Source organism: Myxine glutinosa, chromosome 12 (genome assembly GCF_964187855.1).
Source record: "Myxine glutinosa chromosome 12, kmMyxGlut1.1, whole genome shotgun sequence".
Classification (NCBI taxonomy): domain Eukaryota; kingdom Metazoa; phylum Chordata; class Myxini; order Myxiniformes; family Myxinidae; genus Myxine; species Myxine glutinosa.
Genome location: NC_136272.1, coordinates 3949172 through 3966662, shown reverse-complemented (window position 1 = coordinate 3966662; position 17491 = coordinate 3949172). Strand labels below are relative to the sequence as shown.

The window sequence follows — 17491 nt, the reverse complement described above, 5'->3', positions numbered from 1 at the left end:
TGTTAGGTCGCGGTGGACCATCCGCTCGGCCCATAATAACATCTAATCCGCGATCCGTAACAATATATATATATATATATATATATATATATATATATATATATATATATATTTGGTATATGGGTGATTATAGTGTCTCTGATCGCTCGTGAGTTGTACACTTCCGTTAAAGAAAACATTGGATTCAGGCGATTAGCACCCGGGACAAGACTTTACCGAATTCCTGTGCTTTTGCTCAGTTGCTAATTAGTGTAAATTGACGCAGGACACCGATCAGTGTGGCGCATCCAGTGACTCAGTTATTCCATTGGAGCTAAGTACCGTGGCAAACAGTCCCATGATCCATCTCGGAACAGCAATATCAGTTGGCCATCATGACCGCTTTAATGTGGTTCATTGGGATTCAGACGGGGCAACTGGGCCGACCCAACGGATATAACAATATTTCCAATTTTACTTATCTTTCTCCACCTCTTTCCCTTCATGCTATTTGGAGTACTTTGACTTTGATAAACCCATAAATCTAAGACTTTATATACATATGAAAATGCTACATTTGGGATGTGATTTGGTGAGGATAGATTCTTTGCTTACCCTGAAACTGTATGAATTCAAATGTCCCCAGGCGCTCCCCGTTTCGAAACAAAACCTGGCCCTGAAACATGACAAAAGCAAACATAAGGTAGAGAACAATTATATAATTTTAAGTGATCTTTGCATTGAATACTGACTTCATGCAGGATAATATAAATGAGGATATAAGCGTGTGGTGCCAAGATAACTTGTAAAAATAAAACCTTACTGTCACACCAAAGAAGTCAGTCTTGTTCATGACTTCCAGGCACCTGGTGCGCAATACATCTGTGTAATTTGCTCGGAGAGAGACTTCCCAAAGCTGTGGCTCCATCTCGTCCAAAACGCGGCGCAGAGTCCATGCCAGAACCCACACACCATCGTACGCGTACCCATGGAACTTGCTGTAGGGAGCGCCGGAGCTTTTACGATTGCGCTCATAGTTCTTCTTATATTCCTCTGGTGTCTAGAGAAAAGATGAATGGATCTGCATTGACCCGCCAGGATGACCGTACCCAAGCATTAAATTTCAGAATCTTATTCCGAAACCTTCCCAGATCGCGCACTTCTAAGTTCATGGTCAATAACCTTTGAATTGAAAAAGTTTATTTCAAACTTCCAAAGGCCATGCAACTCTTTAGCAAGAAAAGCCTTTTTTGTAGCTCTGTTGCTTTGTTCAGCTCATGCCTATTAAGCAGAGCATATGCAACTGTTTATAGCCCAAAGAGCCTCTTTAAGATTAATATATACATATAAATACATATATACACACACACACACACATATATATATATATATATATAATATACAAGTGAATTTTAAAAATGATGCTAAATTAAAAAAGCAATGCAGGGATGGCAAACTACAGTCTAAAAAAGGTCCTAAACAAGATAGGGTTGATGTTGGTTAAGAGAGTAGCTAAGAGTATTGCCATCACATAACAATCCCTACATCACTGCCTCATTAACGCCTCATCAATCATTGCTTCAAGCTTTTACAAACATTTGACTGGTTACCACATTACTTGATTACTCCTGTAGTGTAGCCATATAATGAGACTGTACAAATTAGCAGCCCGAGTACAATGTTATAATATCAGTACGTGATCATCAACTTCTTACAAACTGCATGGACATCTCTAATAACAGCATTCTATAACTATCTCCATTTGTGATTGGTTACTCTAAGTTGATAAAAAAAGAAAAGTAGGAAAGACAATTGAAGCTGCAAGAAGTCCCTGAAATTATACAGGAGCTTCTTATACTTATGCAGAAATGAAATATAGCCCAATCTTGGAGCAAAAGTGCCAATATATCTTAGTCAGCAAAGTCAAACACTGCACACGTGTTCCTATATTGTCTTACGTAACCCTCACTGTATCTTGCAGCTCTGTCTTATTGCTCGTTTCTCAAAGAGTAATGTCTTCATCCAGCCTCATGCCACACAAGGACCTGCACTTAGAAATACCAAAATAACTGGTGTGGTTTCCCTCTAACCAATAGGGTGGGCACAGAGCGGAGGGGCGGAGCCTCTCGAGAGGAATTTATTTATACACGGCCGGACGTGAAAGACACACGTGGTTTTTACTGTTTTGTTTACTCCCGCTCCCTTTATTATATGTTTTATGTGTCCGTTTATGTTTTCTGTGTTTAATGTGTTAGCTCTTGCACGAAACTCGATCTTGACTACAACAACAACAACAACAACAATAACAACAACAAAAAACAGACATGATTGAGATGTTTACGATCATCAATAAATGTGACAATAAAGACACCTTATCTACAGTTCATTGGTTCCATAACCAAAGGACACTTTCAAACCACTGAAGCTGAGAGGCAATAAGAATGTATGGAAGAGGTTCTTTACACTGGGGATCATAAAATTGTGCAATATTCCTAAAGTAGAAGCAGATAAAGTGCTGTAATTGAAAGAGGATTGGACCTGAGTTGGCACAATGAAGAATTCAAGTTCCGGTATGGAGCTTCTCCGCATGGATGTGCACACCGTGGGGACAAAGTATCACTCCACCAGGATTGTAACATGGAGGACTGAACAGGCCTGCGTTCGCAAGGATACCTTAAATAAACCTTTAACAAGTATGTTAGAATCATAAAAATCTTCTGATGAGTCAGAGAGGGGGTTGGGAGGGGGTCGGGGATGGGGAATAGGGGGAGGTCAAAGTCGGGAAAATTCAAATGTTTTTCAAGCGGATGAAAAATCATATGGCCGCCATCTTGGTGTTTACTGATATACGAATCCAAAGACATATTCGCAGTTGTCATAATCACAATCGCCATTCCCTCCCTATAAGTTTTCCCTTCAGTGTAAAACGACCAAAGCGACAGTTATAAGGATACCTGGAGGTGGAGCGGGCCTTGTGAAGATAGGCCTCAGCGATCAAGATAGCAGTCTGTGTCATATACAATGACCATATAAAATGACAGACATGTCATAATAAAGGTTTTTGGCTGAGATCATTATTTAGTTTTAATGATGGGTACAGTGCATTCAGAAAGTATTCAGACCCCTTCACTTTTTTCACATTTTGTTATGTTGCAGCCTTATGCTAAAATCGTTTAAATTCATTTTTTCCCTCATCAATCTACACTCAATAACTCAAAATGACAAAGAGAAAACTGGCTTTTAGAAAGTTTTGCAAAATTTATTAAAAAGAAAAAACTGAAATATCACATTTACATAAGTATTCAGACCCTTTGCTGTGACAATCTTTTTTTTTTTTCTTTTTTTTTGTATACTGAATCGAGGCTCGTGAAAGAGCTAACATTTACTTCACAAACAAATCGACCAGACAAACAAAATACACAAAAAGAGGGAGCGGAAGACAACATGGGGAGAAAAGGGGAAGCACACAAACACAACATCCGAGAGCAGGGAGATGTGTGGAAGGGAGAGGGCCCGGGGGGAGGAGGCATGGGAAGGGGGGGGGGAGGGGGAGGGAGAAGTATAAAGCACAAGGACACCAAGGACTTCCAGGACAGAAGTTGGTATTTCAAAAAGGGGAATTGGGGTGAAATTAGCAGGGGTAGAAAAGATCACGGTTTTGGATGGGGGAAGATAAGAGATGGTGGTGAACAGCTGTTTTAAAGACTTGGAGGGTGGAGTGGGATTGAAGAGAGTGAGGGAGTTTGTTCCAGAGGCGGGAGAAAAGAGGAATGAAGGAGTGAAGGTGAGCAGAGAGTCTTGATTTTGGCAGTTTAACCAAAATAGGGTTGCAGGCAGATCTTGTGCGACCTGTAGGAATATTTGCGGGACAGAGCCCAGAGAGAGCTGGGGGGGGCAAGGCCAGAGAGGAGTCGGTAGAAGACGGAAAGACCACCAACCTGCCTGCGGTGAGTGAGTGAGAGGCCCTTGGAGTTAGCTTCATCGCGGGAGATTCCAATGATTCTGAATGCTTTGGTTTCAACAGCGCGAAGGCGAGCTAGGTGTGAGGCAGGAGCACCAGCCCAGAGGGGAGAGCAGTATTCCATTGAGCTGCGGATGAAAGCCTTGTATGTGGTGAGGAGCTCAGGTGTGCCAAGGAAGGACTTCGCACGACGGAGGATGCCCAGTCGGCGACTGGCTTTGGAGGCCAGATTTGAAATGTGGTTTTTCCAGGAAAGATCATGGCAGATAGTGAGACCCAAAAGCTTGAGTGACAGAACTTTTTGGAGAGGATTATTCAGATAGTGGATGGGAGGGTTGTCCAGTCGGTCTTTTTGGAGAGACATCGTAAGAGTGTGAGATTTGTCAGGATTGAAAGACATGTTCCACTTGTTTGCCCAGTCTGTGATTTTGTCAAGGTCTGCAGAGAGTGAGGAGGCTGCAGACTGCCGATCTGAGGGATGAAGAATGGAGCGACAGAGAGTAGAGTCGTCAGCAAAGAGATAGAGAGGATTTTCAAGAGAGTCAGAGAGATCATTGATGAAGACCAGAAAAAGCACAGGGCCCAGAACACTGCCTTGGGGAACTCCAGCCTGAACAGGAAGAGGAGATGAGAGAAACCCATTCAGGGCCACACGTTGACTACGACTAGAGAGGAAGTCCGCCAGCCATGCGTGGAGATTTCCATGGATACCAAAAGAGGAGAGTTTGGTGAGCAGAGCGGGGTGCCAGACTGTATCGAAGGCACGTGATATGTCAAGGGAGACTGCTCTAATTTCCTGTTTGGCATTGAGGACCTCCATCCATTGTTGAGAAAGCAGAAGCAGCATGTCCAGAGTGGAGTGTCCAGGTCTGAAACCAAATTGATGATCAGAGATCAAGCCATTGGAGAAGAGGAAAGATTTCATATCTGAAGCAATGATGGATTCCATGACCTTGCTGATAATTGGGAGAAGGCTGATTGGTCTGTAGTTGCTGGGATCTGTTTTTGCACCTTTTTTGTGCAAAGCGGTGATTTTGGCAGATTTCCAAGCAGATGGAAGATGACCTTGAGCAAAAGAGAGGGTGAAGAGAACAGAGAGAGGGAGTGAAAGAGCGGAAGAACATGATTTTAGGACCCGTGGGCTGATGCCGTCAGGTCCAGTTGCAGAATCAGAGTCGAGGGTTGACAGACACTTTTCCACCTTGTCAGGAGGAAAGGACACAGAGTCCAGGAGCAGCTGGGTATGACTGGGTATGGTGGGTACAGAGAGGGATGGGTTTGGGACACAAGATTTAGAGGCAAACACAGAGTTGATGCATTCGGCTTTTTCACGTGCGGAGTTAGCCGTGTGGCCATTTAAGGTGAGGGAGGGGATGGAGGGGGAACAAACACCAGAAACAGATTTTACCAGACGCCACCAGGATTTGGAAGAGGGAGACAGATAAGAGAGTTCGGTCCTGAGGACGGAGAGATATTGTTTCCTGGCTCTCCTGAGGGTGGACACACAGTTGTTTCGGGCTTTGTGAAAGGAAATGAGATTTCCTTCTGTTGGATTTGCTTTCCAGGAGACGAAAGCAAGTTGTTTCTGGGCAATAGCCTCACCACAAGAATCCATGTACCATGGACGGGAGGAAGGGTATGACAACTGAAGACGAGAAGGGATAAAACTGTGCATGAGAGAGAGCAATTTACTTTGGAAGAATTCCCAGGATGAGTTGAAATTTAGCTCAGGTGCCTCCCATTTCTCTTGATCATCTTTGAGATGTTTCTACACCTTGATTGGAGTCCACCTGTGGTAAATTCAATTGATTGGACATGATTTGGAAATGCACACACCTGTCTATATAAGGTCTCACAGCTGACAATGCATATCAGAGCAAAAACCAAGCCAGGAGGTCGAAGGAACTGCCTGCAGAGCTCAGAGACAGGATTGTGTTGAGGCACAGATCTGGGGAAGCCTACAAACAAATCTCTGCTGCATTGAAGGTTCCCAAGAGCACAGTGGGCTCCATAATTCTTATATGGAAGAAGTTTGGAACAACCAGGACTCTTCCTAGAGCTGGCCGCCTGGGCAAACGGAGCAATCGGGGGAGAAGGGCCTTGGTAAGAGAGGTGACCAAGAACCCGATGGTCACTCTGGCTGAGCTCCAGACATCCTGTGTGGAGATGGGAGAAACTTCCAGAAGGACAACCGTCACTGCAACACTCCACCGGTCTGGGCTTTATGGCAGAGTGGCCAGACGGAAGCCTCTCCTCAGTGAAAGACACATGAAAGCCCGCTTGGAGTTTGCAAAAAAACACCTAAAGGACTCTGAGACTGTGAGAAACAATATTCTCTGGTCTGATGGAACCAAGATTGAACTGTTTGGTCTCAATTATAAGCGTCATGTCTGGAGGAAACCAGGCACCACCCATCACCTGCCCAATACCATCCCAATGGTGAAGCATGGTGGTGGCAGCATCATGCTGTGGGGGTGTTTTTCAGCAGCAGGGACTGGGGGACTGGTCAGGGTTGAGGGAACAATGAACGGAGCAAAGTACAGAGATATCCTTAATGAAAACCTGAAACAGAGCGCTCAGGACCTCAGACTGGGCCGAAGGTTCACCTTCCAACAGGACAATGACCCAAAGCACACAGCCAAGACAACGCAGGAGTGGCTTAGGGACAACTTTGTGAAGGTCCTTGAGTGGTCCAACCAGAGCCCTGACTTGAACCCAATCGAACAACTCTGGAGAGACCTGAAAATGGTTGTCCACCGACGGTCCCCATCCAACCTGACAGAGCTTGAGAGGATCTGCAGAGAAGAATGGCAGAAAATCCCCAAATCCAGGTGTGCAAAGCTTGTCGCGTCATACCAAAGAAGACTCGAGGCTGTAATCGCTGCCAAAGGTGCTTCAACTAAGTACTAAGTTAAGGGTCTGAATACTTATGTAAATGTGATATTTCAGTTTTTTCTTTTTAATAAATTTGCAAAACTTTCTAAAATCCTGTTTTCTCTTTGTCATTATGGGGTATTGAGTGTAGATTGATGAGGGGAAAAATGAATTTCAACGATTTCAGCATAAGGCTGCAACAAAACAAAATGTGAAAAAAGTGAAGGGGTCTGAATACTTTCTGAATGCACTCTGTATATATGCATCAGGAAGAAGATCATTGGTTTAGGTCGTTTGGAGGGGGGTGGGGGAAGGGTTAGGGGAGGGGGGTTTGAAGGCTTGGAGAGGCATTAACACCTCAGACTTGGGAGGTGAAGGATGAGGAATTGAGGTTAGTGAGAGAGTGGGGTGGAGAATGAAGGGGGGGGGGGGGTTGAGGGGTTACGGACTTGAAGTCGCATTTTACATTGAACGGATGTTCCGCAGGTCCCAGCTAGTAAATTATGAATATTTGTTTTATTATTTTACAAGGTGCACCAAAAATACCTCACCCTCACACCTGCCTTGCGGATATGTTGTTACCGTTGAAGGTGTGATGGCCTCGTTAATATTTAGCACGTACATAATTAATTATTTTCTCTTTCTCACTCAAGACACATTTCAGAAGCAGATGTTGATATTCTTTGCCAGAACCTGGTTACCTCCACCACCAAAGGTGGATGGAGGTTATGTTTTCACCACTATCTGCGTGTCTGTCTGTGTGTTTGTCTGTCGGTCTGTCCGTTTGTGAACAAGATATCTCAAAAGGTTATGGACCGATTTGGACGAAACTTGGTGGACAGGCTGGGTGTCTGACAAGGAAGAGTCGATTCGATTCTGGTGAAGAATGTTTCTACATTATATTAATTCTGTGTTTTATGTTTGGAGATTGAGATGTTTTTTGATGTAAACTTTGGTAAATTATGGTCTTGTGAAAATCAGAACCTGAGGGCTTCAATATTAGTTATTTGTAGACGAAGGAACATAAGGTGATGTAGAACCAGGGAAAGTGTTTTTTTTTTCTCAAACACACCATGCCACTGTAAAAACAAAACAACCCCATAATGTTGATGCGTAAGCTCAAAGGTTGGAATAATTATTACCTGAGTGTGAGCAAAGTCTGATTCTGATATCTGCTTCAAGATCACTTGGTTTGTGCTTCTGAGAATCGGACATATTGTGCTTTCCGCTCCTTTACAAAGCATCAAATCCCTTTTTCTGGTGCGTCGTTTTTACCAGGAACACACGCTGGTGACGACCGAAGAATAACGGGGCAGAGACCGGTTCATCCGTGCGCGTTCCATCGAGGAGGACATTATTGAGGAGCTGCCATGGCGAACACGGGATGCCAGGTGTTTGCCTTCGTTCTTTGCTTCGCCGCTCTCGTTGGCTACTCGATTTGCATCGGCTCCAATCAGTGGAAGATCACGAGCCGAGGAAGATCCGTTGTCGTGGCCACGGTCATCTACCAGGGCTTGTGGAAGACCTGTGCTGGAGATACTTTGGGGTCCCAGCAATGTCGCTCATACTACACGGTGCTGCAACTTCCTGCGTACATGCGAGCTTGTCAGGCGATGATGATCATCGGGATGGTCCTGGCTTTGATTGGCATACTCGTGTCCCTCTTCGGGATGAAGTGTTCCAATATTGGAGACGACGACCCAGCGATTAAAGGCAAAATCATTGCGGTTGCTGGGATCATGAACATCCTTGCTGGCCTGTCCATCATCACGGTGATTTCATACTTTGCCTGGCAGGTAACAGTGGACTTCTACAACCCGGCTGTGAAAATAAAGTACGAGTACGGTGTGGCGCTCTACGTTGGCTGGGGTGCGTGTGTGTTCTCGCTACTCGGGGGATCCATGATGTGTTTTGGATGCATGGAGGAGAGAAGAGGAAGAACATCCTTCCAAGAACATCTTATGCCGAAGCAGTCATTTGGAGCACCATACTCGGAGAGTTCTGCCCCCATGATGCACCAGGGTTTGGCTGGCAAGCCGCATAAGGCTTCGGTATTCTCCATGCCCTTGGGTACTGAAAGCCGGAAGGTTTCCCAGTATTCACCTCCGATGAAGAAGTCCTCCATCTTCTCAAAGGCTGCGGAAAATAGGAGGCAGACTCTTCATAAAGAGTCCGTAATGACGCATGGCACCGGTATGAATTATGCTCCAGCCAATCAGCAAACGGGGTCCAATATTCTATCTGAGACTGCAGTTGCCTCCGAAGATGCTCCGATGGATGACATAACATCGAATACAACGCAACAGCCACCAAACATGCTGGGACGAAGCCAGAGCATTGGAATACAGAGCTACAACCACAATGCATACGTGTGAGCCACGTTGGACTGACTCGCCCCCACTGATCCCTCATCACCACAAGCATACTCTACTGCTTGCACCATGGGGGAGAGAAAACGGAAACGACGTTGCGTTTCGAGGAGAGTGCTCTAAACAGAGGGTAGGGGGGATGAGTTGCAGCAACACGGAGAAATGTTCGGGGGTGTTAAGGTTGTTGTTAGGTTGTTACCAAATTGCACAATTTTTACAAACGTACCGTGTACATAACAATTTGTAACGCTTGACGCTCATTGTGTTTAGTTGTAAATTTATTTTTCTATACTGTTGCATTAACCTTGTTCACTGTGAAAAACATCACATGTTGCTGTTTTCGAGGTGTTTGGTACACATGACTCGTCTCAGTTATGAAGGTAAAAACATTCTATATTTTTTACTCAAATATTTGTCTTGAGTAACCCCTCCCAACTCGCACCTCCCACCCTCGCTTCCTCAATTTCCCAAAATTCCATCCCATTGCACTTATCCCACCATCTTCACCTAACTCGCCCCCCCCCTCCCTCCACCCTCAATTCCCCAATTTCCCAAAATTCCATCCCATTGCACTTATCCCACCATCTTCACCCAACTCACGCCCCCCCCCCCCCCCTCCACCCTCGCTGCCTCAATTTCCCAAAATTCCATCCCATTGCACTTATCCCACCATCTTCACCCAACTCGCCCCCTCCCACCCTCGCTTCCCCAATTTCTCAAAATTCCATCCCATTGCACTTATCCCACCATCTTCACCCAACTCGCCCTCTCCCTCCACCCTCAATTCCCCAAAATTCCATCCCATTGCACTTATCCCACCATCTTCACCCAACTCGCCCCCCTCCCACCCTCGCTTCCCCAATTTCCCAAAATTCTATCCCATTGCACTTATCCCACCATCTTCACCCAACTCACGCCCCCCCCCCTCCACCCTCGCTGCCTCAATTTCCCAAAATTCCATCGCATTGCACTTATCCCACCATCTTCACATCCATATTAAAAGGGCATCCGTTTATTTAAGTTGGGGAACATAATGGTGGAATTTTGAGCCTTTCCTTGTCTCCGCTCCACCAATTCCTCCTAGCCTCCCCTCCTTTAATTTCCCATTTCTCTCTCCCATCATCGTCCTTCCCTCAATCTCGCCATTTAATCACCCCCCTTCTCCCCACCACCTGTACACATCAATTAGAGTGACAAGTTAATTTGTCCTTGGTCGAGATGACTCAAAGTAGATTATAGAGCTTACTGTTGCCTTTTACATTCAAAATGATCCTGTTAATCATGGTCTGTGTGCCCCATGAATCGGGGATTAATGACAAGTTAACATTCCGGTTCCGGTTCCTGAATTAATGAAAGTGTTTTAAGTGTAGACGATGCACACACAGAATGTCAGTAAAGATGTGCACCGAGACAAGGAAACAATTATTAGATTGATGTGATGTCAAGAGCAGACTCTGTACTTGAAACAACTATTATTCTTATATAATTATTTCAAATCAATCATGTATTGGCTGCAAAATTAAAGTGAAAGAACAAAAAGACTAAAGTTGTTGCTCATCCGAAGTTGTTGTTCTACTCCTCCTCCTCCTCTTCCATTTATAAGGGTTGAGGTCCAACGGTACCAAGCTTCTGCCACGACAACGATCCTCCTCCACTCCACTATACTCTGTCCTCAGCCAACTCTACACTCTCCTACCACCTCACCTACCTTACTGATACCCAGCCCCCCCCCCCCCCGCCCTTCACACTGAAGGAGCTGTGCTCCAACTCGAATCGAAAGAATGGACGCGACAAAAAGCTGGAATTCGTCCGAGTTTCTTTATTCCATCAAATCAACTCGGGTACTCTGAAAAGCCAGTTTATCGGGCAGCATTATATACTGTACAAGCACTCGAATATCTCATGCCGGAGCGTTTGCCCTTAAAAGGCGTGACTGGGCGTGTCCGGGAGACCTGGGCGAGTCTGGATATGCCCGGGAACGGCGAGACTGGGTGTCGCCGGACGGGCCGGGCGTGCCTGGACATGCCCAGGAACGGCGAGACTGGGTGGCGCCGGACGGGCCGGGCGAGCCCAGGAAAGGCGAGTCCGGGCATGCCCGGGAAAGGCGAGTCTGAGCGTCTCCGGGTGGTCTGGGCGAGCCCGGCACAGCGATCGCTCCGTGGTTGCGTCCTCGGCAGGTGTAAGGCGATTGTGTATGTTCAGCGGCAACTGCTACACACGCCCCCCCAGAATTGACTTGCACCGGCAGGGTCAATTTAAGGGGGGGTCCTGATAACCCGGCCGAAGCGACCCCTGGAGGGTCGTGGGGGGGGGTCCGGTGTGGGGGTGGGTGGTCGAGCGGGAGGCACCGTGGATGGGGGGCGGCCTCGCCGCGGAAGAAGGGCCAACCGAGGTGGTTGGTCGATGTCCACGTGCGCCGGCTTGAGGCAGTCCACCGAAATCCGGTCCGACCTGCCGCCGACGTCGATGACGAAGGACTTGTCGTCCCGTCGCAGGACCCGGAAGGGTCCGTCGTATGGCTGCCTGAGTGGCCCCCGGTGTGCGTCATGACGCACAAAAACGTACTCCGCTGTGCGAAGCGCTGGGGGGACGTAGGACTGGGTGTTACGTGGTCCCCTCGGTGAATACCTGGTCTCAGTGACCCCCGGACCGTGAGAGGAACTTCGCCAGAAAGCTGTATTATATATGCGCTTTCGCCACGCAATCCATATGAATTTCACCCAAGAGACAACTGACGTTCAAGGATATATTTCAATGGTAATGATACCATACAATTTCAATGACACAACCACGGAGATTTTCCCCGAGCAATCAACAATACACAACCATCAACAATATTTCAATGACACCACCACGGAGATTTTCCCGGAGCAATCAACAATACTCTACCATCAACAATTCCCCAGCCACAATCAATTCCCTATGAGTAAGATGGCCATCTTATACATGTGTGTCCCGGTGAGTACTCACGACACCCTTTTGGTCTCGGTCCCGCACAATGTCTCTGGGCCCCTCCTGACCAAGATGATGGTCGCCGTCGCCGCACTCGGGCGGTTGAACGAACCCCGGGTGGACGTGTTTCCACTGGGCAGGTATCGTACCAGGCACCGTGGCTGCAGCCCCTCGTGGCCACGCGAAGCGGATACGGTAGAGCAAGCCAAACCCCACGCCGCTTGCAAGGCGCGTTAGGCCCCAACGTGCGACCCGCACGCGTCTGTTTGGACGGTGCCGCGAACGATGCCAGACGCGGGGTCGATGCACGGCCCCACGTCAACTTGACGTCTCCACCGGGCAGGTACACGTCCCGGTAATTCCTCTCGCCAGACAGGCTTCGGAAGCCGCTTTTCCACGCAGCGCAAGGTCGATCCCACCTTTTGTCGGAGCGGGGCGAGGAAGAATAATACCCGTCCTTTTTCCTCGTGTCTTTTTCTCTTCCGTTTCCGGTCACTTCCGTTTCCGGCCACTTGTTCAGAAGGGCTCCTGACCCTCCAATCACAACAACCCTTAATATACTACACACGGATAAGCAAAGACCTGAATGGTAATCCACATACATTCACATAAATATGTAACACTCCCCCCCTTCAAGAAAGAAAGTTTGAACCCAGCGAAAACTTTCTTTGCCGGCCAATTTGGAGAAACAAACCAGATAACTCAACCCCCCCACATTATCAGTTGCCCCCGGGCACAGTTATCACTTAAAAATAAAGCAACCAAAATTTCACCACAACCCCTCCAGATTACTCACTCTGGACTAAGCACCAGCAACGACATTGTCCCTGCCAAATCAAACTCCATCTCATGACCCTCTGACTTTGACCGCAAGTTTCTTGTGAATGAAGGTTAAGGGGTTGATCAAAGATCCAAAGTTAAGCCACTCGATAGCACTTTTTCCGGGAGGCCAAGCCGAGTATTCACTACATGGATGCCTTTAGGAACGTGGAGTTCACGGTTAGTCCGTGCAGGAAAGTTCTCTACATGGGCGCCTTGAGGAACGTGGAGTTCACGGTTAGTCCGTGCATGAAAGTTCACTACATGGACGCCTTTAGGAATGGCGTTCACGGTTAATCCGTGTAGGAATCTTGGCTCGGCGGCTCCGCCGCATTCAGTGCTTCAACTTCTCAGAACTTCCCTAATAATTAGGGTGGGACCACTTGTCCCTGTAGTCCCATGAATAGCGGTCTCCTTCTCGGCCACTACTTTGCCAATCCTTCCTTCGGGAGCGGCCGTAACTCCGGGAGCCTACATAATAATATTGATTGCGGCCACCACCAAAACTACCGCCCAGTTGTTCTCTCCTGTAGACCTCTCGACGCCTACGAAATGCCTTCCCTACTGTTATGGTCCGACCCTCCAAATCCTTGCCATTCCAATTCTTCTCTGCCTCTCTGGCGTCTTTTGTGCTGGCAAACGTGACAAAGCCGAACCCTCTTGACTGTTGCGTTTCCCAGTCTCTTACCAACCGCACTTCCACCAGCGGCCCATATCTGTTGAAGACAGAGGTCAGAACTTCTTCCTCTGTTTTGAAGTTCAGTCCCCCTACAAATAACTTGGCACTTTTGTCGCCATCCCGAGCTGGTGTGGCGTTATTTTCCCTGCTGGGCTCTTTACCAACCCTCAGGTTACCATAAACTTGACCCCCGGCCAAATCATTCCCGATAACCACAGATACACCCTCTACAGGAAGCGTGGCTTGTAAACCGACGGTGACCGGTCCTGACACCAAATCGGACTCCAAATGGATGACATGAAGGGGAGCACTAACACCGCCCCCGATCCCCTGTAAACGAACACTATCCCCCGTTGCCGTCTCCTCGGACCATGGCAAAATGCCTTCAAGCATTAAAGATTGATGTGCCCCTGTGTCCCTCAATATCCTAACCGGTTTCCGGTTAGTCGAGGCTCCATCCCGTGACACAAACCCCTCTGAAATAAATGGTTGGTAACCCTTTTGATGGCGATTTCTCACAATGGCCATTGCGTTTGGAGTCGTAGTAGTCGGACTCCGCTCTGGGTCTTCGCTTTTCATGCGGTAACAACTGGACATCAAGTGTCCAGGTTTCTTGCAAAAAGCGCAAGTAGGCCCGGAGGAAAAACTCGTGGTCTGCCTCGGGCCCCCCGAACTATAAGTTTGTCTTGGGCCCGCATCCCTCTGATTTCGAACAGGTGGGGTATCATAGTTGTCCCCATAATCATCTCGAGGCCGCCGCCATGTATGGTCGTTCTCCGCACCGGGTGTTCCATAACTCCCCTGCTGAAGTCTAGGCGAGGAGTTAGGTTTGTGGACCCCTATTCGGTGGGTTAAGGCATAATCATCTGCCATGGTGGCTGCGTCCCACAACTTAGGTACTTTCTTTTCCTGCAGGTACACTTTGATGTCCTCGTGGACACACTGCTGGAATTCCTCCACCAGGATCAAGTCCCGCAATGTCTCGAAGTCTTTCCCGACTCCTTTTGACTCACACCACCGATCAAACATGTTTTCTTTCACTCTGGCAAACTCCACATGGGTCTCACTCTCCCTCTTCCTGGCATTCCTGAATTTTTGCCTGTAAGCTTCCGGAACCAACTCATATGCCTTGAGGATGTGCTTCTTCAGTACCTCATAATCTGCACATTGGTCCATTGGTAGCGCCGAATAAATTTCCTGAGCTTTCCCCACCAGCACACTTTGCACGAGTATGGTCCAGGCCTCCTCCGGCCAGTTTAATTGTCGAGCCACTTTCTCAAAGTGTGGGAAAAATTTCGCGACTTCCTTTTCACTGAACGGTGGAACCAGCCTCACATGTCTGCCCACATCCCAGGTTTTCTGGTTAGGTGTCGACCCCGTCAGCAAGGGTGGTGCCTCTCCCCGTTCTCTCATTAACTCCAGCTCCTTGAATTTAATTTCTTGCTGAAGCTCCATGTCACGTTCCTTTAATTCCCTTTCCGCTTTTCTCTCCTCTGCTTCGAGGACCCTTGCAGCTCTCCTCTCCTCTGCTTTTCTCCCTTCTAACCTTTCCTGGAGTTCTCGTTCCACTCTCCTTTCCTCTGCTTGCTTCTCTTCTCTCCTCGCTTCTGCTTTCCTTTCTTCTTCTTTTAACCTTTCCTGGAGTTCTCGTTCCACTCTCCTTTCCTCTGCTTGTTTCTCTTCTCTCCTCTCTTCTGCTTTCCTTTCCTCTTCTGATCTTTCCTTTTCTGCTTTCCTTTCTTCTTCTGCTCTTTCCTTTTCTGCTTTCCTTTCTTCTTCTGCTCTTTCCTTTTCTGCTTTCCTTTCTTCTTCTGCTCTTTCCTTTTCTGCTTTCCTTTCTTCTTCTGCTCTTTCCTTTTCTGCTTTCCTTTCTTCTTCTTTAATCCGTTCCTGGCTCCGTAATTGCAACTCCAGTTTCCGGAGCTCAACGTCTTCTGGTTCTTCGGGTAGCCACTCCCAGGCTAACTCGTCCCATGTTCCTAATCCCACCATAGATTGTATCACCGTGGCCTGCAACTCTGCCTTCCTCAAATTAGTTCGGACCTCCAAGTTAAAATGTTTGGCCAATTTCAAGAGGTCCGACTTTAGCAACGCTCGGAACTGTGCCTCACTCGGGGTTACCCCAAAGTTCTGTGCCACAAACGCCATGGTGCCTATCGTTAACACCTGTTAACCTTCACGCAAGACTTTACCCCAATTTCTCAAAAAAAATTACCAATTAATAATTAATTAATAAATTTTAATTAATAAAAAATTATTATTTTATTATTTTATACAATTTTAAATCCCGGACGTAGACCCAATTGCGAAACCGCAAATCGTAATCCCGGACGAGCCCCCAATTCTGTTACGTGGTCCCCTCGGTGAATACCTGGTCTCAGTGACCCCCGGACCGTGAGAGGAACTTCGCCAGAAAGCTGTATTATATATGCGCTTTCGCCACGCAATCCATATGAATTTCACCCAAGAGACAACTGACGTTCAAGGATATATTTCAATGGTAATGATACCATACAATTTCAATGACACAACCACGGAGATTTTCCCCGAGCAATCAACAATACACAACCATCAACAATATTTCAATGACACCACCACGGAGATTTTCCCCGAGCAATCAACAATACTCTACCATCAACAATTCCCCAGCCACAATCAATTCCCTATGAGTAAGATGGCCATCTTATACATGTGTGTCCCGGTGAGTACTCACGACACCCTTTTGGTCTCGGTCCCGCACAATGTCTCTGGGCCCCTCCTGACCAAGATGATGGTCGCCGTCGCCGCACTCGGGCGGTTGAACGAACCCCGGGTGGACGTGTTTCCACCGGGCAGGTATCGTACCAGGCACCGTGGCTGCAGCCCCTCGTGGCCACGCGAAGCGGATACGGTAGAGCAAGCCAAACCCCACGCCGCTTGCAAGGCGCGTTAGGCCCCAACGTGCGACCCGCACGCGTCTGTTTGGACGGTGCCGCGAACGATGCCAGACGCGGGGTCGATGCACGGCCCCACGTCAACTTGACGTCTCCACCGGGCAGGTACACGTCCCGGTAATTCCTCTCGCCAGACAGGCTTCGGAAGCCGCTTTTCCACGCAGCGCAAGGTCGATCCCACCTTTTGTCGGAGCGGGGCGAGGAAGAATAATACCCGTCCTTTTTCCTCGTGTCTTTTTCTCTTCTGTTTCCGGTCACTTCCGTTTCCGGCCACTTGTTCAGAAGGGCTCCTGACCCTCCAATCACAACAACCCTTAATATACTACACACGGATAAGCAAAGACCTGAATGGTAATCCACATACATTCACATAAATATGTAACACTGGGGGTCACCGTGGTGGGACGTTGGCACGGGGGCAAACCGTCGGGCGGTCTCCTGGAGGTCCGAGCGCTGGCGAGCTGTGGACCAGGGACTGGTAGCGTAGGGCACGAATTCGCCCGGGACGCGTAGTGGCTGGCCGAAGACCAGCTCGGCGGTGGACGCCCGGAGGTCCTCCTTGGGGGCCATGCGGAGGCCCAAAAGGACCCACGGTAGCCGGTCGGTCCAGCCGCCATCCTGAAGGCCGGCCATGAGCGCGGCCTTCATGGAACGGTGGAACTGCTCGCACAACCCGTTGGCTTGGGGGTGGTAGGCCATGGTACGGTGGAGCCTGACCCCCAGGTTGCGGGCGACCGTGCCCCACAGCTCGGAGGTGAACTGCGGCCCGCGGTCCAAAGAGATGTCCGCCGGTGTGCCGAAACGGGCGACCCAGGTGGCGATGAAAGCCTGCGCCACGTCGGCGGTGGTTGTGGAGACGAGGGGAACGGCCTCCGGCCACCTGGTGGTCCTGTCCACCATGGTGAGCAGGTGTGTGAAACCCCGT

At 48.2% G+C, this 17491-nt stretch overlaps 1 protein-coding gene and 1 pseudogene across 2 annotated transcripts in view; one reads left to right on the top strand and one right to left on the bottom strand.

Annotated features, from left to right (window-relative positions):
- Window positions 1–17491, bottom strand: part of LOC137437288 (gamma-aminobutyric acid type B receptor subunit 2-like) — a 915845-nt gene that overhangs the window by 503787 nt on the left and 394567 nt on the right. Inside the window, exons 7-8 of the mRNA XM_078766430.1 lie at window positions 803–1039; window positions 595–655 (exon numbers count right to left, since the gene is read on the bottom strand). Of these exons, the coding sequence (XP_078622556.1) occupies window positions 595–655; window positions 803–1039 (298 nt within the window). The remainder of the gene's footprint in view (window positions 1–594; window positions 656–802; window positions 1040–17491) is intronic.
- Window positions 8000–10729, top strand: LOC137438285 (claudin-7 pseudogene; annotated as a pseudogene). The gene has a single exon (XR_013621032.1). The product of XR_013621032.1 is annotated as a claudin-7 pseudogene (transcript).